Raw genomic sequence first — 24548 nt, forward strand, 5'->3', positions numbered from 1 at the left:
TGTTTCAGATGATGTAGGCACCCCTGGGAATTCATTCAGCATTGCGACTTCCTCATCTTCCAGCTGCTGCTCCTCGACGGCTTGATCAATGACAACGCAATGCACACTCCAGAAAGAAGGAGTAAGGTATGATGTCACTGATAGTGCCCTGGCTGCGACTGACCAGTTTGGTGATCTCATTAAATGGGCGCAGAAGTCTGCATGCATCGCGCATGCCACGGTGAAAAAAAAACAAGCTCCCCAGAACCTGTCCTGCTGCAGAGTTCGTACAGGTAGTCATTAACGGCACGTTGCTGCTGGAGCAGCCTATCAAGCATATACAAGGTGGAGTTTCAGCACGTTGGGCTGTCGCAAATCAGACGTCTGACGAGTCATGGCCGTGTAAGATCTTCTAAAATGGCCAGAGATTTTCCTGGCCTGCCGCAATACGTCCTGGACCCTTGGGTATTTGGCAACAAATTGCTGCACGACTAAGTTCAGGATTTGTGCTATGCACGGCACCGTGTATCATTTTGCCCTGTTTCAGCGTGCTCAGCAGATTGGCACCGTTGTCGCACACCACTTTACCAACTGTTAAATTGAGCGGGGTTAGCCACTGATCGGCCTGTGACCACAGAGCTGAAAGAAGTGCAGGATTGGTGTGGCTCTTGGCTTCCAGGCACAACATCCGCAGCGCAGCATGGCAACGTCTCACCTGGCACGTCGAATAGGTTCTGGGGAGCTTGGGAGGTGCAGCGGAAGAGGCGGTAGCAGTGGAAAAGGAGAAGTCAGCCGAGGAGGAGGCGGAGGATGGAGTAGGAGGAGGAGGAGGAGGAGGAGGAGAAGAGGCAGGCCTGCATGCAATCCGTGGCGGTAACACCAAATCCACATGGGTGCCACGGGTTACATGCTTGACGGCCGTCAGAAGGTTCACCCAGTGGGCAGCAAAAGTTATGTACCTTCCCTGCCCGTGTTTGCTAGACCACGTGTCTGTGGTCAGATGTATCTTGGCACCGACACTGTGTGCCAGAGATATATTCAATTGCCGCTGAACGTGGCCATATAGCTATGGGATGCCCTTCTGGGAGAAATATTTCCTTCCGTGGACCTTGCACTGCGGTGTGCCAATGGCCAAAATTTTCTAAAGGCCTCCAAGTCCACCAGTTTATATGGCAGTAGTTAGCAGGCTAGCAGTTCCGACAAGCCAGCGGTCAGCCATTGGGCAAGAGGGTTATCCGGCATCAACAACTTTTTACGCACGAACATTTGGGCCACAGAAGCCTGCCTTCTTCCAGATGAACGTGACGGTGGAAGGTGGAGGACAAATGGGAGGAGAGAGGAGAAGGAGAAGAGGCAGTACGTTGAGTGCCGAGAGTGTGGCTTCGTAGCTTCTGACAGCATTGCTCCCACTGGGCTCGATGATGGGCGGCCAGGTGCCTACTTAAGGCGGACGTCCCTAGGTTAGTGTTGGGCTTACCGCAACTTATGCGTTGACAGCACAGGCTGCAGATGGCAACACTATTGTCAGCAGCTGACACATTAAAAAAAGCCCACACTGCAGAGCCATGTGCCAGCATCTTGGAAGTGCAAGATGTGACCATGCATGGTGGATGGCTCGCTCCAGATACATTTGCAGTCTGCTTTTTGCCTCCTGTGCACTGCGAGTTCTGCCTGCTTCTCCTCCCTATCTGCTGCTCAGTCTCTCCCTCTGAACTTCCCTCCTCCTTCTCTCTTGTGGGCACCCACGTGACGTCCATCGATGCGTAATCATCGTCACCTTCACCACCATTGACATTAGAGATCTCGGATTAGGCAGCAACAGTGGGGACCACCCGCCTCGGGCTGATCTGGGTACTATCGTCAGACCGCTGGTTGGCAGCCGTTGCCACCTCCTCTTCCTCATCCGATACCAAGAATGGCTACGTATTGGTAAGGTCTGGGAATGGATGGGAAAATAATTCCTCTGACTCGAGTGGCGGGGCTATGGTGGTGGTGATGGTGTCTTTGGGGGTGCACACAGCAGAGAGTGAGGAGGGTGCAGATACAGAGGATGAGGAGGGTGCAGAAGCAGAAAGAAGGCTGAGTGAGCCACTTAACCAACTCTGGTGCATCCTTTCACGTAATCGCATGCACCTTCTCCAACTTCCCACTTAGGTTCCGGCCTGGTGCACCTGCCAGACCCCTACCCCCCTTGCAGAATGGCCTGCCTCTTCCTCTGCCTGTCATTTTCAAAATGACCCTGTGCCAAAGTCCCTATAGAAGAGCAGTATTTGTGGAAGCAGGTTTATCTCAGGTCTCAATCAGTATTTGGTGGAAGCTTGTATATCGCACCGCTCAATCAAAATTTGGTGGAAGCAGGTATATAGAACCCCTTCATCAATATATTGTAGAAGCAGGTATATCGCACCCCTCAATCAGTATTTTGTGGAAACAGGTATATAGAACACCTGAATCAATATTTGGTGGAAGCATGTATAACGCACCCCTCAATCAGTATTTTGTGGAAGGCCGTGTATCGCAGGTCTCAATCAATATTTGGTGGACGCCGGTATATCGCACCCCTCAATCAGTATTTTGTGGAAGCAGGTATATAGAACACCTGAATCAATATTATGTAGAAGTAGGTATATCGCACCCCTCAATCTGAATTTTGTGGAAACAGGTATATAGAACACCTGAATCAATATTTGGTGGAAGCAGGTATATCGCACCCCTTAATCAGTATTTTGTGGAAGCAGGTATATAGAACCCCTTTATCAATATTTTGGAGAAGCAGGTATATCGCACCCCTCAATCAGTATTTGGTGGAAGCAGGTATATCAAACCCCTTAATCAATATTTGGTGGAAGCAGGTATATCGCACCCCTCAATCAGTATTTTGTGGGAGCAGGTATATCGCACCCCTTAATCAGTGTTTTTTGGAGGCAACAGGTATATCACACTCATTGCAAATAGTAGTTCCAATAACACTTGTCCCTCTATATACCTGCAGTATCACAGCAGAACCGTACACAACTGCTGCACAATACAAATGCACTATAATATACTTTCTATGTTAGAAAGTATATTATAGGTATATCACACCTATTGATAGCACCTGGTTTGAGCATATTAAGGTGTTACTACTGCCATGTACAATAAAATACCTTATTTCTTGCTGTAGTCTTTATTTTTTGTTTCATGGTTTCATTAGTGATAAAATCCTTTATGTAATGCAAATGAATGCCCAAGGTGCCCAGAGAGGCGTTATTATCCTTCTCTGGAGCCCAGTAACTCCCCCGTACAGTGCCCAGCCTGCTTTCCTTTAGAGCCCAAGCACGCCTCTTCCAGCACAAGTAACTGCCCACACCCGAACTCCTTGCCGCCACCCCCTCCGCTATGTGAAATCTCAAGCAGGCGCAGTACCGTGGAGTCACATTATTACGACAACTTCATACTTTCAGCCTTGGAAGAGCATAGCTAATGAAAATGACATGTCATGAGCTGGATTGGTGGGTAAATAAGATGTGTGATAGGCTGTCTGCACACATATCCCTCATTGGGTAAAAGAGGCAATTGATCAGAGTTGCAAAAATGGTGGTGGCAGCTTGATGGTCTGGGGAATGTTTTCGCGGCATTCTCTGGGTCCACCCATCCATGGGAGACTGTAAAAGCAAGCTGTCTTGGGATATTTCTGGAGTAGGTATCCAATTTCAGCTTTGATTATAGGTTTATTATCCTTAGCTTCTTCTACCATAGTTTTAAGTTGCTCCCTGAATGACATTGAAGGGTCATCTGGTAAGATTTGATAGCCTGATCCATCCTCCAAGATCTTACAACACATATCAATATATTGTTCCCTGTCCATAATCCCAACAGGGAAGGGACTTGAGGACAATTGTGTCATCCTGCTCCAAAGTTAATAAGCCCTCCATCTCACACTGTTATGCCCACAGATATTGTCCTCCAAGGAACTCAGTTACCACTTGATAACTTCCAGAAAAAGTGTCCATGGGGAAATTATCACCCACTGGGGTAAAAGCAGGGAAGAGAGTGCTCATCTACCACAATATGCAATATTACTTAGCTTGGAGGGGTCTTGACGTGTCAGTAAGACATATCCTCGGCTCCTGATTAGTTGCATCTCCCAGGGGAGGGGTTACCCCTTTATAACTGGTTACACTGGGTGGGCATGCTCATGGCCAAACCAGTAACGGTGGGCTGACTGCATGACACCACCTGCAGTCAGCATTTGTACACCTGCTATTACAATAGCTTTTACCACTGTAATACTGATAGACTGGCTGCACAACATCAGGAGTAGTCAACACATAATATAATCCTACTGGCTAGGAAATGTCAAGACTATCTGACTCTTGATGAGACCCCAAATAATTGCTGAAGCAACGCATAGAGCAGGACAACATGCACTATAACAACATCTTAGGATAGATTCAGGAATAATTATCTTATCAATAGCAGATTTTATTAGTAACTGGTATGGCAGATTTTTAATTAGAGAATCTGTCTAGTTTGGTAAACGTAGGGTGTCCACGCTGCAATATACACAAGGAAAAAAGCGAGGACACATCTTGATAAAACTTAAATATATAAAACATTTTTGGGGGAGAATCTCTGTGACTGTGCAGGGTGTGGCAATAAGTCGGTATTAATAATATAAACCGGAGTACGCTATCCTCATCAGTACACCCACAATTGCCAGTTAGTTGAAGAAGGAAAACATATACTATTGCCTACTCAACAACAGTATATACCTGCAGTCAGGGACCCCACCTGCCTGTTTTTTTTCAGACTTTTAGGGTGTGGACCCATTTTTAATGAAACTAATAATTTATTAAATATATTTTTATATATGTACACACATGTATTTTTTTTATTTTAACCGCTTTTTAGGCAGTGATATTTTCTTATTCATAAACACTATCTCAGTTAGAGTACAAGACAAGACTAGAGGTCTAAGAGCATGTGTTCATTTGTGCTTCCCACCTGCCCGACCTCTATAGTACTCTGACAGATGGATAGTAGGGCTAAATATAGTGTATAATGGCCAATAATCAAACAGGCAAAATATATATTGTATGCCACTGCCCATAGTTTATTTTACTTCTCTTTTTTTCTTTAAACTGAGTGCTGTATAGACATATAGACATAGAGTGGCACATTTATTAAGAAAGGCATTTTAGACGCTGGTCTTAATAACCCCTATACCTGGCAATGGATCCGCCAGAGTTATGAAGAGGTGCCAGCCTCTACATAAACTCGGCAGATCCACCACCACTCCACCATCATTTTCTGAACCTAAAACAGGCATAGAAAATGGTAAATGAGACTCGCCTGTCAGCCCGCCCCCTTCTTGGCCCACACACATTTTTTTAGACCTGGCGTGAGTGGGGAGAAGTCGCAAAATGTAGCGCAAAGGACCTTTGCGCTGCAGTCTGCACCAGAAATACAAATAATTTAGGCGTATTTCTGTTTGATAAATGACCCGCACACTCCTTCCCTACAAGTCTTATCAGAGAATGTGTTTTACCTGGATATAGCATAACCATTTACTTGTAAGAATTTGAAGAGTTCTTGAGCTTTCTCACGATCCCGACCTTTTTCTTTTGCTGTTAATGTGTCATAAGGCACCAACAGGGGGTGACTGCCTGCACCTGCAAAAAATAATCTGTTAGCCTGCAACTGTTCATGTCCATTCAATCAGTGCCACGAACTGATAAACTTACTGTGTAGCTGTAGTACACTAATGACCTGATCTTTTTACAAGTGAGTAAACACATAAAACTAATTATTCACCCTACTACCTACTTTTAGCTTCCAGCTCCATCTTCTTCTTCTTAGCCCAAATGTTGTGGTAGTTTTCTGCCATCATTTCTACCATTCCCTGAAGAAAAAAAACATAGGGAAAATATTAATCATACACCACTATTTAAATGAGATGTACAGAGTCAACCTGCAGAATGTGTTGGCAAGTAACTTTAAAGTTCACTTGGGAATTGAAAATAATAGCTGAAGGCATTCTCCCATTAGATTCTGTAAATCAGATGAAACAATTTTCTCACATCTATTACTGGAGTAAATTATGAATGGTTGCGGCGATGGAAGTTACAGTCTCCTGAGTGAAAGACTTTGGCTAGGTTCACATCTGAGGTGGAGATTCCAGCAGAAGCCTTCGTCACAGATTATGGGAAAAAAGGATGAAATGCTGATGTATGCAAAATGCCGATAATTTGCACCAGACACCTAATGGACTCCAGTATAGTGAATGGGATCCAAGGGGTGCTAGTAGTGCCTGGCATATGCAAGATTTGGCAGGACCCGTGTTCTGTTCCTATACCAGAAAAGAGTACTGCCATCCTAGTGCTAATGTGAACATAGCCTTCCAAGAGGACACTTTAGGTGCACTTGGCATAACGTGATTACAGTGTACTGGTCTCACCTCAACAGGTCCGGAGCATTTAAGTTTTTCTGACAAAGTGACCTTAAACTTGTGTATCTAATCACGTTCACATTTTGGTTTAGGGAATCTAAGTGACCTTTAACATGTAATTAACAAAGCTAAAATGAAATATATGTGACATCGTCTATAAAATATGACTACAAGCTTTATCATCATACACTACTAAAAAAAATAGCAGTCTGCAGTCATAGATGAAACATTTCAAATAAAATACCAAAATGCCAAATCTCCGAGAATGGAAAGCTTTAAGAATAATAATTCTCTGACTTAAATTTTCCAAAAGTTAGTTTTTTTAAATGTCAAGTTAGAAATCTGGTCATATTAGGTCCAAACACGAAGCACAAAGTCTATGCTTGGTGTTTTGTTGTACAGAAAATAAAAAAAAAACATGAGGGAGATTTGCTAAAATAAATCTACTTCAGTTATGGCTCAGTCTGTATACATGCCTAGCAGCGCATTTATAATGGATATTAAATACTTTCTGCACCTCACTAGATAAAGGGCATGGTTTAGAGGAAAAGGGCTGTGACTTGGAAGGAGTATCGGTAAAAGACGACAAATTGCACCAAAATTTTGACGCAAAAATGGTATAAAGTAAGGGCTGTATAAGACAGGCAGATTGTTGTGAAGGAAGCGTTCCTTCCTGACAATTGTCTGCTTCTCAGTGGAGGAGACCACTGCAATTACATGCAGAGATCTCCTCCAAAGTATGGGGAGGAGCGATTGCCATTTCCCGGTAGCAGGGTGTGAATAGACAAACGCTTCTTAATGATGATCTCGTTCCAGTGTAAAACAGGCCTAAACCAACCAGTAGGTAGTGTAAAGTTACTCTGAGATGTACAACATGTCTATCAAGATGCACCAAATTTCCCTGGGCACATGTTCTGACTGTCTTGTCTATGCTTACACTAATTATTTACCCCCAGATGAAGGTACACCGAAACGCGCGTTGGGGTCGCGCCCACCATTGACTACAATTGCAAATGGGTGAGTTTGAATATTGGTATTAGTTTTTTATACTCTGGTCTGGACACAGTTATTACTAGTTATTCCTGGCACTATTTGTAGCTACAGGTACGTTGTTTACAGGGTACTATCCCAGTGGGTGTAGTCCAGACCATACATTATAATATACACACCTTTCCATATTCACCCCCATTTGTAAATTATGTGGTCTCTGGAGGATGCTTTTTCTGCCACCTGTATTTGCATCATGTGATTTTTAATTAAAAAAAATGTATGATATTTGTATACACAATAAAGCTTTATTATATTTTGTGGGTACTGTTTTGGGCTTGTTTCTTCTTTGTGGGTTGTTTGCAGTTTTAAGCTGGTACCTTGGTTACCATAATAGGTGCGGGTAATGCTCAAGCACAGTGTAATGCACACCCGTGATTTAGGTGTTATTAGTGCTTGGCCTGTTAGTTTTTTTTAATTTGTCTAATTATTTGACAGGATTAGTAAATCTGACCCTTTATTTTATACATAAAAGCAATTTCACATGAAGAGAAGTACAAACCTGGAGCTCTCTGGAAAGGACAACATTGCTCAGATCAATTGGTGTGGGACTATAACCATTTCCCTGCAAAACACAATAATAGCATTATCACTTATCACTTGGTTCTGGCATAGTATAGTGTGCCTAAGTGTATACTGTATATGGACCAAAGTATTGGGACACCTATATATTACACTAACATATTACAGGAGCTTTTATAACATCCCATTCTAATTCCATAGGCCCCTCTTTGCAGCTAAGCACCTTTTACTTTTCTGGGAAAGCTTTCCTACAAGTTTCTGGAGTATGTCTATGGCCATTCTTCTAGAAGAACATTTTTGAGGTTAGACACTGATTTTGGATGAGAAGGCCTGTCTCTCAATCTCTGTTCTAGTTTATCCCATAGGTGTTTCATGGGCTGAGGTAAGGGCTCTGTGTGGGCCCGTCAAGTGGTTTCACACCAAACTCACCAAACCATGATTTTGTGGACTTTGCATTGTGCACTGGGGCACAGATATTCTGGAGCAGAAAAGGGTCATCTCAAAACGGTTTCCACATAGTTATAAGAATACAATTGTGCCTGCTGAAGCATTAAGACTTCCATTCACTGTAAATAAGAGGCCTAGGCCAACCTCATAGCATTATCCCTCCTCCACTAAACTTTCAAGCTGACACAATGCAGTAAGGCAGTTCTCCTGGCATTCACCAAATCCAGACTTATTCATCAGACTATCAGATAGAGAGGCGTGACTCCTCACTTCACCTCTAAATGCGAAGCTTGCCATTATGCTTGCTGATCCAATGAAGCTCCTGGTGTATAGTTTTTGTGCTCACGTTAAGGACAGAGGAGGTTTGGAGCTCTGCAGTTATTGCATTAGCAAAGCGTTGGTGACTGTTATGTACTATGTGCCTCAGCACTTGGCAATCCTGCTCTGTAACTTTATGTCGTCTGCTGCTTCTGTGGTTCCAAAACGCTTCCAGTTTGCAATAATACCACTCTCAGTTGATGGAATATCTAGGAGGGAAGAAATTTCTCAACCTGACTTGTGTCAGTTGTAGCAACCTATTATAGGACTTTGTTAGAATTTTGTGAGCTCTTTAGAACGACCATTTCTTTTGACAAATGTTTACAAAGACAGACTACATAGCTAGGGGCTGGATTTTATACACCTGTGGCAAAGGTACTGAATGAAACACCCGAGTTCAATTATTAAGAGGCATGTCCCAATACTTTTGTTCAAATAGTGTATATGTAGACATTTACTGTATATATAGATATATATATGTGTGTGTGTGTATATATATATATATATATATATATATATATACACATACATATACATATACATACACACACACACACATACACACTGAGCAAAAATATAAACACAACACTTTCGGTTTTGCTCTCAAATATTGTTCACAAATCTGTCTAAATCCGTATTAGTGAGCACTTCTCCTTTGCGGTGATAATCCATCCCACCTCACAGGTGTGGCATATCAAGGTGCTGATTAGACAGCATGAATATTGCACAGGTGTGCCTTAGACTGCCCACAATAAAAGTCCACTCTGAAATGTGCACAGTTTTGCCTTACTGGGGGTGGAAAACCAGTCAGTATCTGGTGTGGCCACTATTTGCCTCACGCAGTGCAACACATCTCCGTCACATAGAGTTGATCAGGTTGTTGATTGAAGCCTGTGGAATGTTGGTCTGCTCCTCATCAATAGCTGTGCAAAGTTGCAGAATATTGGCAGGAACTGGAACACTATGTTGTATACGCCGATCCAGAGCATCCCAAACATGCTCAACATGTCCGGTGAGTATGCTGGCCATGCAAGAACTTGGATGTTTTCAGCTTCCAGGAATTGTGTACAGATCCTTGCAATATGGGGCCGTGCATTATCATACTGCAACATGAGGTGATGGTCGTGGATGAATGGCACAACAATGAGCCTCAGGATCTCGTCACGGTATCTCTGTGCATTCAAAATGCCATCAATAAAATGCACCTGTGTTCGTTGTCCATAACATACGTCTGCACATACCATAAGCCCACTGCCACCATGGGCCATTCGATCCACAATATTGATGTCAGCAAACAGCTCACCCACACGGCGCCACACGCGCTGTCTGCCATCTGCCCTGAACAGTGAAAACCGGGACTCATCCGTGAACAGAACTCCTCGCCAACGTGCCAGATGTCATAGAATGTGAGCATTTGCCCACTCAAGTCGGTTACGACGATGAACTGCAGTCAGGTCCAGACCCCGATAAGGACGACGAGCATGCAGATGAGCTTCCCTGAGACGGATTCTGACAGTTTGTGCAGAAATTCTTTGGTTATGCAAACTGATTGTTGCTGCATCTGTCTGGGTGGCTGGTCTCAGACAATCATGGAGGTGAACATGCTGGATGTGGAGGTCCTGGGCTGGTGTGGTTACACGTGGTCTGCGGTTGTGAGGCCGGTTGGATGTACTGCCAAATTCTCTGAAATGCCTTTGGAGACGGCTTATGGTAGAGAAATGAACATTCATTGCACGGGCAACAGCTCTGGTAGACACTCCTGCAGTCACCATGCCAATTGCACACTCCCTCAAACGTTGCAATTGTGCTGTGTGATCAAACTGTACATTTCAGAGTGGCCTTTTGTTGTGGGAAGTCTAAGGCACACCTGTGCAATATTCATGCTGTCTAATCAGCACCTTGATATGCAACACCTGTGAGGTGGGATGGATTCTCTTGGCAAAGGAGAAGTGCTCACTAACACAGATTTAGACAGATTCGTGAACAATATTTGAGAGTAATGGGTCTTTTGTGTATGTAGAAAATGTTTCAGATCTTTGAGTTCAGCTCATGCAAAATGGGAGCAAAAAGTATTGCGTTAAAATTTCAGCTCAGTGTATATATATATATATATATGCACTGCTTGAGAAAGATCCCAGAAAGCTGATCGAAACATCGCGGGTCTGGTGAATAAAGCTGTTTTCTACTTTTTTACGCCTTGGATCTGCTGTGGAATTTTTTTATTTTATCTTTATTGGAAGTGGATCGCCCCCACAGCTACTGGCACTCCTACCGTACTCTATAGACAGCTGTGCTGCCCACACCTTTCTACCTTTATATATATATATATATTTATATATATATATAACGGATGCAGAACAGAGGCAAAAAAAATGTTTGTAAGCAAAACTTCAGTCTTTATTCACACACAAGGCAAAAACAAAGTGACATTTTGCATTCTTAGGCCTGGTTCACACCTGAGTGGTTTACAGCGCGTTCCTACCTGCTGTAAAACGCTCAACAGGCGAAAACCCATGTTTCCCTATGGGCATGGCTCTCACCTGTGCGTTTTACAGCGCGTACAAACGTGCTGTAAAAACGCCCTACGCCCAAAGAAGTACAGGAGCTTCTTTGGGGCGTATTGTCACGCGTTCTGTACATAAACGCCTCTGTTTTTCATTAAAGTCTCTGGTCAATCGCGAGAGCGCGCTTATGAGGCGCATTTCCTATTTCCAAAAACGCGCCCCGAAAACGTCCGACAAAAACGCGCTTAAAATGCGCGTATCAAATATGCTCAATTGTGAATCAGGCCTAAGTGTTAGTTCACACAAAGGAAAGTCCACAGAAAAAAATAATCACCTTGTTGGAGGTACAATCTCCAGCGATCCACAACAGGCTTTAGGAGGCCTGTTTTACCAGCCTGCGGCTCTCAGCCCTCTAGTACGGCACCATGCCTCAGATCCAAAAACAGAGACACCTTGCTGCTGAGCCCAGATTTCTTTTAAGGAAAGCTAGCTGTTGTAAAAACCCGGACCGGCACTTAAAATCCAGTCCGGTGTTTGACCCCACCTGGCTGCAAATCAGTCCAGCAGCGCACACTGGGAGGAAAATACCTGTGCTCCCAGACCATACCATTCACTGTGTCACTATATATATATATATATATATATATACAGAGAAAGTCGCACAACGGTTTTGTAAATGAAGACAACCCCATTATACAATCTGAGTAAACTGTGTGGTCACACATGCTATGATAACATTGTATTAGAGGGACAGTGTTATAACTGGCAGCACAGCAGGGTAAGATGTTATCAGAGAACATTCACTCATTAGTGATAACTTGGAATAATAGCTGCCGACAACTCACTGGGCTACATACAGCTGCATCACCACTGCCAGAAAGATCTATACCTGTACAACTTGAGTTTTGCAATAGACATTTTTAATTAGAAAATCAGATTTCTGTACATATACGAGATGTACTTTTTATTTGGGAAGACCACACAGTGATCATGTACCCAGAGTTCGTCCCTGTACTGCATATAGTCCAGTGAATTACCTGGTTAGTCTGGGAAATGCTGCGCATCTTTTCATTTTCACGATGAAGTGCTAAAGCTTCTCCTTCTTTAGTCCTTTCCACGCTCCATCCCATTGCCAACATAGTTTTCACAGACTCCCTTACTGGCCAGCGGTAAATTTCTTTCTCCTATCGAAGGAAAAATAATGTATACACAAAGAATTAATGAGCATTTCAATCTCTAAAGAAGCAGATATCAAAACATCAGGGAACAAGGGTCAATTGGGATTCAGAAAATGCAGTAACAGTGGCTTGATATTGTAATTCATTGTATAGTGGATGGACCTGGTTACTGCAGTGCTGTTCTCATTTACTTGAAACAGCATTGCAATAACCAGCTGTTATCTATGTGGTATTTACCATATGAAAGTTGTTAATCCTTACTAATACCTAACTAATATTTTCCTCAAATAGTGAAAACTTACTATTTACAGTTGGAGGGGTGGACATATTTCAAGTGCAACATGTGTGATTGTACAAGGGTCCCAAAAGGAAAAAATATAGAGCCTACTGGCACCCTCATGCTAATAAGAGGAATTGAGGAGGTATATTATGAACTGCATGGAGGAGCAGGGTTCACAGTACGAAAACGTTTCTAATTGTAATATCACACACCATTAGGTGCCAAATCTGTTACAGGGGGTGAGGTGAAAGACCAACATTTCCATTCTTTTAAGTGCTTCTAGGGGAATACACTTTGATATGGCGCTGTGGCACTAGGCAAGCCTAATACGTATATATACTAGCTGATGCTAGTGCCCATAAAAAGGAAAAATATGGTTGGCCCTCTTAAATTTTTCATTACAAGAAAGGAATGATATTTTTTTATTTCTTAATTTTTAATGGCACAAAAGAAAGGTCTAATGTGTCCTGTGAAAAATAATATCAAATACATGTAGGTTTGCTCAGAAAATAAATAGTTATATGCAGTTAGATAAGCCCATTGCAAAAATGTATAAATTGTCCTGGTAAGGAAGGGGGTAAACACTCTGGTAATGAAGTGATTAAGGTACTGTGTAGTTACAACAAAAGCAGTAGTATACCTGTGTTTTTAATGCATTTTGCTGCAAAAACTGCACTATTACCATTGGGAATTGTCAATACCAGTGTGCAGTGTGTTTGTAGAAGAGGAGGGACATTTAATTGAGCCTCTCTTTAAATTGCAGAAAACGCTTGCAATTTTGTTAGTACTATTTAATAATCTGTGTACCAAACCTGTGAATTTTCCGTAATAGGCCTCATAATAAAATGTCTGGTGAACAGAAGACTGTAAAGCGAAAAACCTATGCTTCATTATCCAAGAGTCAGAATGTAGGTAGTAGCACAAACAGCAGTAGCTAGTAGGCCAAAGTTTCCCCTTGCTTCAGATAGGTGCTACATTATTATCAAGAACAAAGAGGATGACTGGATGGCTCACTCTGCTTCTTAGTCACAACAGGATGATGTTGAGGTCACCTTGGAGTCTGACACCATACCTTGGAGCCAGAGGTCACAGCCTTCCTCCTCTTTTTGGCCCCAGAAAAGTATTTTACTTGCATCATCTCTATCTTCATTTTCCCCTCCTAGTGGGATGACAATTTTTCCTAAAAGGGGAAACTAAACCCCATGTGCTGAGGAAGGAAACACTCAAGATGCAGAGTCTCCCTATTGATAAGTTGAGTTTGGATTGCCATGATGAGCAGGTGGAGTGGGAGGTGTGGGACCCCAGGTATAGCTTAGTTTGCGATAGTGACCCTTGTAGCCATAGTGGTGGTAGGGGCACTGGTAGCCCTAGCGATAATGGCACTTGGGGCAAATACAGAGCAGGCAATCGGGAGGGGGCCAAGCTGACATAAATGACATATCACAGTCTGATAAAAGTGATGGGGAGGGTGAGGGCTATGACAATGATTGTGTGTTGGAAAGGACCTGGATCAATATGCTGAGGAGGAGGTAATATCAGAGAAGGAGGGTGGTGGCCACAGTGGCGGCAATATGGAGCAGGGCCAATTTATGGCCAGAACCTCCCATAAAATGCCAGATCTACTTCAGTTATGGTCAACTAAGGAACTGGTGATGCCGCTGATACTGTGTGTGCCGGCTCAAAAAGTACCAGCCATAAGCAAAGCTCAGCTGCTGCCAGCTTTGTGCCAGTATCTCCCATCTGGTAGTTTTTCTCCACAGTATCAGAAGATAAAAGCATTCCCATATGCATGATCTGTAGGATGAAAATAAGCTGTAGGCATTCAAACAAAAAGTTAGGACCATGGCTCTATTGCAGCACATGAAGTGGCATTACCAGATCCTGTGGGAAAACAGAACTGGCCACCTGCTAACGGAACAGGACTGTCCTTTTTCTCTCTGCTCCCTTTGAGGCAGCCAGGCCGCATCCACATACAGAACAGTGCCCTTGTCATCATCATCATCATCAGTTACTGCTTCTCCCATGTAGACTACTCCTTCTCATCTTCCGCTCTGTCATCGGTCATCAATAAAGAAGTGCGTAGCCAAGAAGCAACTCTATGCGCCCAGCAATCCAATGGTGTGCAAGCTTCACTCCTACCTGGCCAAGTTGTCGTAGTGCAGTCTCTGCCATACCATTCAGAGGACTCATTTAGGGAAGTCATGGTGTGCTTTCAGCCTCACTGGAAGATCCCTAGCTAACATCAGTACGTCATATACCAATTTTCAGGCCAGCTAGAGCACATTGTATTCGTGTAGAATTGCTTTGGACATAAATAGATTTTCTTTAAAAAATTCAACGAATCAGACATGAAAAGAATTTCAAGAAATTTTGTTATCTTTGCTTCAGATGTTTCTCTCGGCATTACCTAGAACATTTTCCTCCCTTCTCAAGACCTGGTCTATGCAGCATTACTCACACTGCATAAATGAGGATGACATTAATTATCTATAACTTTCTTACACCAGCAGTCAATCAAAGTACAGGGATTTAAAGAATTCCTTTGTCAGGCTGTCTTTACTAAGATGAGACATGTCTCTGCTAAGCTTATCTGCCTGATTAATCCGAGTGATGTTTGTACATCTTCCACTCCCAGCCATTTTTACCGTTCACGTGTAAATCCCTTATTTTATTTAACTGTCTAGTTGTACTTAAGGTATCCAAAGCAATGCAGCAAAACTAATCAAACCAGCAAGAGATAGATTTGCATTAAATTCCCTTCAGCTAACAATTCACTAATTTCCACCTGAAAAACTCACTTATTTTGGGACTGCTTATTCAGTGTTTATCCCTTCTTTTTCAAAGAGGATTCTCAACCTTAGGTCGGAGTTAGATGCAGGAGGACAATGCATTTTATTTCTAAACCTCTAATACTCACCTTTTTCCTCCTTTGCAAAGATTATTTGCAAAGAATAATTGTCAAACATTTTCTTAGACTATTAAAACTTGTTTGACTAGCTTCACAACATTAAATATTTAGGGGAGCATGTAAGGGGGAAATTTTACAGGAATCACATGGGTCGACGAGGTTTCGTACAAGTCAAGTTCTGTAAAGGGTATTTCCATCTGGAACATTTATGGCACATCACTAGGATATGTCATATGTGTCTGATAGGAGTGGGATCCACTTCTAGAGCCCATTTCAGTTTCCAGTATGGGGCACTTAAATAAACTGAGAGCAAGCCACTCCTCAATTTACAGTTATGGGACTTCCAAAAAATAGCTGCGCACAGGTTCAGTTGTTTTTGGAAGTCAGAGAGTCGTGAATGAATGGGTGACTACATTTGCGCTGCTTGCTCTCAATTAACTGCAATAAGGCTTCCATAAATAGCCAGGTGTGCTTGCTTGGCTATTTGTAGCAGTCCCATTGCAGTGAATGAAGAGGACAGCAGCCATGTGTTGGGGGGGAGCAGCCAGTTGCAGGCGGGGATGGGGACGAGTCTTCCTAGCATCACCGGGAGAAGCAGCACCAGTGGTGTGGGGACCACGAGCAGCGCAGGGAGCGGGGCACCAGGTAAGTATATTCATAGGTGCTCTTTAAAAGCTAGCTTTCAAAATGAGAACACTCCAGGAACAGAACAGCTTTCATGCTAAATGCTGGAATGAGGTTATAAAGAACAGAAGTTCGAAATTCATTTACCAGGGTAAGTGCAATGCCATGATGTGTCTATTAACCCATACATTTAATTACAGTACCTTTTCAGACAGAGTCTTGAAGGGTCTCAGTAGAGGATGTGTCTTGGTATTTTCATCAAGTGATGCTCCATACTTCCAACCACTGTGTAGCTAAGAACATACCAAGGGAAACAGAAAAGTCAAATAAAGTCAATACTAATTGCACATAAAAGTCAACAATGCAAACATATCTGGTTATCTGGTCAGCACTAGAACTATGTACCATCAATTATAAAACTATTCTGGGTTAAAATGGGGTCTATTCATGAAAAATAGTGCAGAGAAATAGAATTGGTGTCCCTCATAGCAAGTAATCAGACTCCAGGAATTGAGAGCGGTGCTTTAAGCAGCTGATCTGGGGTCATAACTCTTATATCCACAGCAAATTTGGGTTGTGCAGTAATCTTAGAAAAATTGCAGTTTATTTCGTAGTTGTGTGACCTCAATGTTTCACAGGAGACCTGCAATGATCCCATTGATTTTATTGCAAGCACAAATTACAGTGAAGTCCTATGCGTGTGTTCAGTGTTTGCTATGTAGAATATATTCTATGTGTATTCTACACAGTAATTCAAACATGCAGGAAAAAAATAAAAAATAAAGGTTAACAAGTAAAAATGTATAATACCTGTTGCTCATATTAACTAAACAGGTTACAGCGTTCATTTTCCAATCTGCCTTAAAGGATAGCAGGAATCTGATTGGTCACCACTGGCATTAGCAACTTTCTATTGCCAACTGATTAACCCTCTCCGGCTCTGCTATGTCTGCCTTGTTCACAGGAGCCCAGAACTGTACACAGTACTGCATGTGTGGTCTGACTAGTGATGTGTAAAGTGGTAGGACTATGTTCTTATCACGGGCATCTATGCCCCTTTTGATGCAACCCATTAACTTATTGGCCTTGGCAGCAGCTGCCTGACACTGGTTTTTACTGCTTAGTTTGCTGTCCACTAAAATTCATAGGTCCTTTTCCATGTCAGTGTTACCCAGTGTTTTTCCATTTAGTATGTACTGGTGACTTGTATTTTTCCTTCCCATGTGTATGACCTTACATTTATCAGTGCAAAACATCATCTGCCACTTATTTGCCCAAGACTCCAATCTATCCAGATACATCTGTAGTAGTATACTGTCCTCTTCAGTGTCAATTACTTTACACACTTTAGTATAATCCTCCAAAATTAATATTTTACTGTGCATGTATTCTACAAGATCATTAATAATATATTGAAGAGAATAGGGCCCAATACTGACCCCTGAGGTACTCCACTAGTGACAGTGACCCAATCTGAGTATGTACCGTTAATAACCACCCTCTGTTTTCTATCATTGAGCCAGTTACTTACCCACATACAGATGTTTTCTCCCAGTCCGAGCATTCTCATTTTATATACTGACCTTTTATGTGATACAGTATCAAATGCTTTGGAGAAGTCCAGATAGATGACATCTAATGACTCACCGCGGTCAAGTCTGTAACCTACCTCCTCATAGAGACTGATTAGATTATTTGGACAGGACCAATCCCTCATATACCCATGCTGAAACAGTGTTCTACTTTAGATCAACATCTCTTAGAAAACCTTTAAAAAGTTTACCTAAAACAGATGTTAGACTTACCGGCATATACTGTCGTTTCCGGGCTCTGCTTCTGACCTCTTTTTGAATATTGGCACCACATTTGCTAAAAGCCAATCCTGTGGCATAGACCCTGTCATTGCCTTATGGAGTCCATAAATATCAGAAATAAGGGTCTGTCTATAACATTAAAAGGGGTTGTCTGGGTTCAGGGCTGAACCCGGACATAAGCTCCCTTTCATTCCTTTAGCATGTACAAGTGGAGCATCGGAGCTTTTCATCGCCTCCAGAAGGTCTGTTTGTTGTGAGCCAGAGACGTATCAGGCTTTACATCAGTATGCTTGGTGGAGACTTCCGCCTAGCAGGGAACCCAGTGATGTCACTGGCACAAATGGGCGATGTCTATCGCTGTTCTGGGCGGTTTGTACCGGGTGATTTGTCTATTTTTTAAGATGCAGCTGCACTTCTTCCTGGGTCAGACAGGAATGGGGAGTTTTCTTTGACACTGCATTTTATCTGACATTTCATTTTCCTCAGTGAATACGGTGTAGAATTTTTTTTTTTTTTATATGTTCACTTTCTCCACATTGCCCTCTACAATATCTTCCCTTATCACACTTTAACCACTTCACATCCGGGCCATTTGACCCCTTCCTGACCAGGCCCAATTTTGCAAATCTGACATATGTCACTTTATGTGGTAAAAACTTTCAAACGCTTTTACTTATCCAAGCCATTCAGAGACTGTTTTCTCGTGACACATTGTACTTAATGATAGTCATAAATTTGAGTCAATATATTTCACCTTTATTTATGAAAAAATCCCCAATTTACCAAAGATTAAAAAAAATTGCAATTTTAAAAATTTCTATTTCTCTGCTTTTAAAACAGAAAGCGATACCTCAAAAAATATTTATTACTTAACATTCCCCATATGTCTACTTTATGTTGGCATCATTTTGGAAATGTTATTAAATTTTTTTAGAACATCAGAAGGCTTAGAAGTTTAGAAGCAATTCTTAAAATTTTTTAGAAAATTGCCAAAACCCACTTTTTAAGCACCAGTTCAGGTCTGAAGTCACTTTGTGGGGCTTACATAGTGCATACCCCATAAATGAAACTACACCCCTCAAGTTACTTAAAAACTTTGTTAACCCTTTAGGCGTTCCACAAGAATTAAAGGAAAATGGAGATCAAATTTCACTTTTTTGGCAGATTTTCCATTTTAATCCAATTTTTTCTTTAACACATCAAGGGTTAACAGCCAAACAAAATTTAATATTTATTACCCAGATTCTGCGGTTCACAGAAACACCCCACATGTTGTCATAAACTTCTGTATGGGCACACGGCAGGGCGCAGAAGAAAAGGTGCGCCACATGGTTTTTGGAAGGCATATTTTGCTGAACTGGTTTTTAGATGCCATGTCCCATTTGAATCCCCTCTGATGCACCCTTACTGTAGAAACTCCTAAAAAGTGACCCCATTTTGGAAACTAGGGGATAAGGTGCCAGTTTTATTGGTACTATATTTGGGTACATATGATTTTTTGATCATTCATTATAACACTTTATTGGGCAAGTTGACCAAAAAATTGGTTGTTTTTAGCACAGTTTTTATTTATTTATTTTTACAGCGTTCACCTGAGGGGTTAGGTCATGTGAAATTTTTATAGAGCATATGGTTACGGACGTGGTGATACCCAATATGTATACTTTTTCTTATTAATTTAAGTTTTACACAATAATAGCATTTTTGAAACAAAAAAATTATGTTTAAATGTGTCCATGTTCTGAGAGCTATAGTTATTTTTTTTGTTTTTGAGCGATTTCCTTATGAAGGGGCTCATTTTTTGTGGAATGAGGTAACGGTTTTATTGGTACAATTTTGTGGGACATATGACTTTTTGATCACTTGGTGTTGCACTTTTTGTGATGTAAGGTGAAAATGATATAAATGTCTTTTTTTGACACAGTTTTTTTTTAATGGTGTTTATCGGACTGGGTGGATCATGTGATATATTTATAGAGCCGACCGTCACGAACGCGGCAATACCAAATATGTCTATTTTATTTTTATTTAAAAAAATATATTTTATTCCTTACTCCTGTGAAACCTTTTTTGAATTTTTCTTATTTTAACACAATTTTATTTTTTACACTTTTTGTCCCCCATAAGTTCATACAAGACCTCTGGGGGACATTTAACTTCACTTTTTTTTTTTCACTATTGATTTCTCCTGTAACTTCTCTAACCACTTTGTCAGCCCCAGTTACAGTAGAAATCAATAGTGAAAAAAAAAAAGTTAAGTTAAATGTCCCCTTCCTCTTCCCTCCCCTGTTTCCCCCTCTCCGTGTCTACATAATGTTTGTATTCAGGTTGCATATTACTGTTCCACAGTCGGTGGTGGTTCTCCCGAGTAGGGTTCTATAAGTTTATGACCTGTCGATTGTCATTTATTTTGCCTATGCTTTGTTACTGAGATGTATTCGCCATCAGTCTCATGGCCTGTCGGGCTTTGAGGTGTTTATTTTTACCTATGCTTTGACGCTGAGATGTATCCTGCATCAGCCTCATTGCTTGTTATGCTTTGCTCTATTGAAAATGGAAAATTTAAATAAAGAATTTACAAAAAAAAAGTTAAATGTCCCCAAGAGGAAAATACACCCCCCAGAGAGGCTGTACAGCGGTGGACTGCGCTGTACAGCCTCAGTGCAGGGCTGATTGAGGTCTATGAAAGACCCGACAGCTCCTGCACTCACCCAGCTCCGGCGGTCACACGACTGCTCGGTGAGCACTGTGTATACAGCGATCTTGAAGGCAGGGACAACCTTCTCTAAGGATTGCCCTGCTGTCACTGACAGGGGGCAACCCGATCTGCAGCTGGCACAATTAGCGTGCAGATGCGATCTCTGAATGGACGTTCAGAAACGTCCATTCAAGGATTAAGCTTTTTACCATTTATATAGTTGAAGAACATTTTAGTGTTAATTTTACTTTCTTTGGCAATTAGCCTCTCTGTCTCCAGCTTGGATGCCTTTATCTATCTTTACATATTCTAAATTTTAATTATAGTTTTTTTAATGCTTTTTTTCAACCTTCCCATTTTAGAAATGTAAATACTTTGTTTTTGTTATTTATTGCCCCCTTCACATTTCTATTTATCCACATTGTTATTTTTTGTTACCTTTATTCCCAGAAGGTATGTACCTCTCAGAATGAGAGTTCAGGATGCTTTTAAAAATATTCCATTTTGGATCTGTATTTTTATTTTTGAGGACACTGTCCGGTTAGTGAGGCTAATAGGCTCTCTAAGCTAGTCAAATTTTGCTTTTCAGAAGTTCAGCATTTTTGTGCCTCTCTGAAAAAAAACATTCTCTTGAATGACAATTGTAAGTTTATTATATTATGTTCACTACTTTAAACCTTTCCTTATGAACTGTTACAGTCCCTCCCTCCATTCCATTACCTAGTCCCAGGTCACTATCTGCACTATCTTCCCCTTCTATAATATAATTACCCTCCCCAGTCCCTTGTTTAAACACTCCTCCAACCTTCTACCCAAAATAGCTGCAGTTTCTTCATTGAGGTGCAGCCCTAAGCTTGGGTCTACACCAGCCCCTTCAAATAATCTATAAACCCTATTTGCAATATGTCAAACTTCAGCACCAGTAAGACAACACACTGTTGGACGATTCAGGTCTTTGTGACCAGTCAAACTATCTGCACCTAATGATTAAGTCTCCCACTACCAGCACCTGATTGGCCTACCCTGAAATCCTGTCCCCTCCTTACTGGAGATGACATTTCCCTGACTGGGAGAGGAAGTATCTTGCTACAGCAATGTTATCCTTGAACTGACATCCCCCTCATCTGCCCACTTTTCGGGGTGTGACAGATCAGAGATAGCCTCCCTGGCACTCTAGCCTGCCTTCTAACTTACCCAGCTAGATACATAACTTTCCTGTTCCTCCATACTACCACCCTTCCCCTCATCTACCCCAGTGAGTTTCTGCTTAGTGAGTAACAAATTCTTTATTGTCACGGTATTTCAGTGTTGCAATTCACACATTTAGATGCTGTATACAGGCTTCTAAATGTGCAATTGTCTCACATTTTGCACAGCAATATGCACCCTAAAATGGCTATTTCAATACTGCATACATATCACAAGATGTGCACTGGAATGTATTGTCGCTCATGGAGCACATACTTGCTCATGGGGATTACACCAGGAAAAAAACATGGTAAATTATGCAATGCAATGAAACTGATAAACGAAAAAATGCAGTCCCTCCTAAAGTTTATAAATCTAAAGTCACATAATGGGAAGTCACACATTTACGATCAAACATACTTGGGATCAAAACACACTTGGACGCTCCCAAACTCCCTTTTTTAGTCTGCTTATTAACCTGCTATTCCCAACCTGCTACGAACCAGTCTGCAGATTTTTTACCCTCTGGATTTAAAGGAAGTGTATCTGAATGTTAGCTTCTTTACATGCCATTAAAACCTAAGTAATATTACTTCTCATATAGTGATCTGATGTCCTTTAAAACTAACTTTTTATATCCCAGTGATTTTAGATTAATATTCATACAGACAGGACATGTTTTGTACCTTGTCATAGGCCCATTTATCATGTAAGTGCTCGGCGTTCTTATTGACAATATATTCCAGCTTCTCAGGTAATGTCAGACTGTAAAACAAAAAATAATCTCTCATGTTGGTCGGAAATGAAAAAGCTGCTTCAGCATGATTGCTATCTTTCTCTGAGCTCAAGATTAGCATAACATCATTTTATTTCATCATGTAATTCTACAAGAAATCCAGGGACACAGCAAACTCACTTAACACATTAAATACACAGTTGCAGGAGACTAAAAAATTGACACAACAAAAAAACATTAAAACTTGAGTTAAATTTTGCTTCATTTAAAGGAAGGTCTGTCAGCTCAGCAATCACCAACATAATCATAATGCCTTTGAGTACCCCTTCTTGGTATAATAAGCATACCTTTATCTTTATCTACAATTTTAAGAAAATCATTAATCCTGTATGCAAATTAGGGGTTCAATAACTAGCTGTAGCAGTGATGCTTTGCTTGTGGCCATGTCACTGCTGAGGCCAGTTATTGGCTGTAGCAGAGCATGTGACCATGCCCTGCAGATTATATAACAACTATTAATTGGCTTAGAATTTTACGGCAGAATTATGGCACAATTTTGGTGCAAAATGGGCCATTCCCCCTTTCCTATAAAGCCACTTCCCTTTTCTGTTAAACCATGCACCCTTGTCGGGCTTTCTCTAAACCTATATGGGCCAAAGTGCACTAAGTTGACAGACATGGAAGTTCACAGACCCCTGAAATCTTTACATGGACACCTTCTGGTCTCATGCACCTTATGTTAAGAACCCTGATGCAGACCATCACTGAAATGTTTTGTAAAATAGCCTTTGGTGGCCTAAGACTGCTGAAGGAAAAACTGAAATATTTAAAACTCCCCACACTTTGCCTTTTGTATGTTTTTAAAGCTTCCAACATCCACATGCTCACCACGGACACAGTCACTAGGCATAAAGGGTGATAGCAAGTAAGGACTGTTGAACTGACATTGGTAATAGATTATGTATAGTTGAACTAAGGGTCCATTCACACGTCCGCAAAATGGGTCCGCATCCGTACTGCCCTTTTGCGGAACGGTGCGGACCCATTTATTTTCAATGGGGCTGCAAAAGATGCACTCTGTGTGCTGTCCGCATTTGCGCTTTCGTTCCGCGGCCCAGCAAAAAAAAAAAAATAGAACACGTCCTATCCTTGTTCGCAGGTAAAAAGGAAATCCTGCTCCAGCGCTTTAAACCCAATTCAGACAGTCTTGGATGAAGAAAGTAAAAACAACACGTTTCGGGGAGTTCAGATAACCTTCATCAGGTTGACCATCAACCTGATGAACGGGATCAGAACTCCCCGAAACACGCTGTTTTTACTTGTGTGCATTTTTAATGGTATAAAGACACCTTTGTACATCCAAGACTGTCTGAATTGGACAAGAAAAGGCATTTCTATCATAGTGCCGGCCATGTGCGGTCCGCAAAATGCGGAACGCACATGATCGGTGTACATGTTTTGCGGACCCGCAATTTGCGGACGTGTGAATTGACCCTAATCCTAAAATTTACTGTAGACCCAAATTTACTAATATGAGTGCACCTAGACCTTGTCGCAAATTGCACCACAATTTGGTGCATCTAATTAAAAACTAAAATACAATGTGATTTGCTTGCCAAGCGACGTGGCATAAAAAAAAATGCATGGCTTAGCAGGAAAGGAGTGTAGCAGTTTTTCATTTTGTTGCACCAAATTGCATCAAAATTTGACATTTTGTACCAAAATTGTGCAACAATTCTAGATTAAAACTCGGCATAAAGTTTGAAAAAAGTGGTGAATTTCTAGACTCCCTGTCTGAATTTCTACCGGATTAGTCTTCATTGAGCAGAGATAAGAGCTGCAATCATTCCTTCTGTATGGGGACGAGTGACTGTT

General features: G+C 41.6%; 1 protein-coding gene across 5 annotated transcripts in view; it reads right to left on the reverse strand.

The window, feature by feature from the left end:
• RYR3 (ryanodine receptor 3) overlaps positions 1-24548 on the reverse strand; it is a 684284-nt gene that overhangs the window by 278608 nt on the left and 381128 nt on the right. For all 5 annotated transcript variants that reach the window (XM_044272379.1, XM_044272378.1, XM_044272377.1 and 2 more), the window contains exons 52-57: positions 22624-22702; positions 16441-16530; positions 12285-12431; positions 7959-8021; positions 5788-5863; positions 5510-5633 (exon numbers count right to left, since the gene is read on the reverse strand). In XM_044272379.1, the coding sequence (XP_044128314.1) occupies positions 5510-5633; positions 5788-5863; positions 7959-8021; positions 12285-12431; positions 16441-16530; positions 22624-22702 (579 nt within the window). The remainder of the gene's footprint in view (positions 1-5509; positions 5634-5787; positions 5864-7958; positions 8022-12284; positions 12432-16440; positions 16531-22623; positions 22703-24548) is intronic.

This window comes from Bufo gargarizans, chromosome 11, assembly GCF_014858855.1.
Source record: "Bufo gargarizans isolate SCDJY-AF-19 chromosome 11, ASM1485885v1, whole genome shotgun sequence".
Lineage (NCBI taxonomy): Eukaryota > Metazoa > Chordata > Amphibia > Anura > Bufonidae > Bufo > Bufo gargarizans.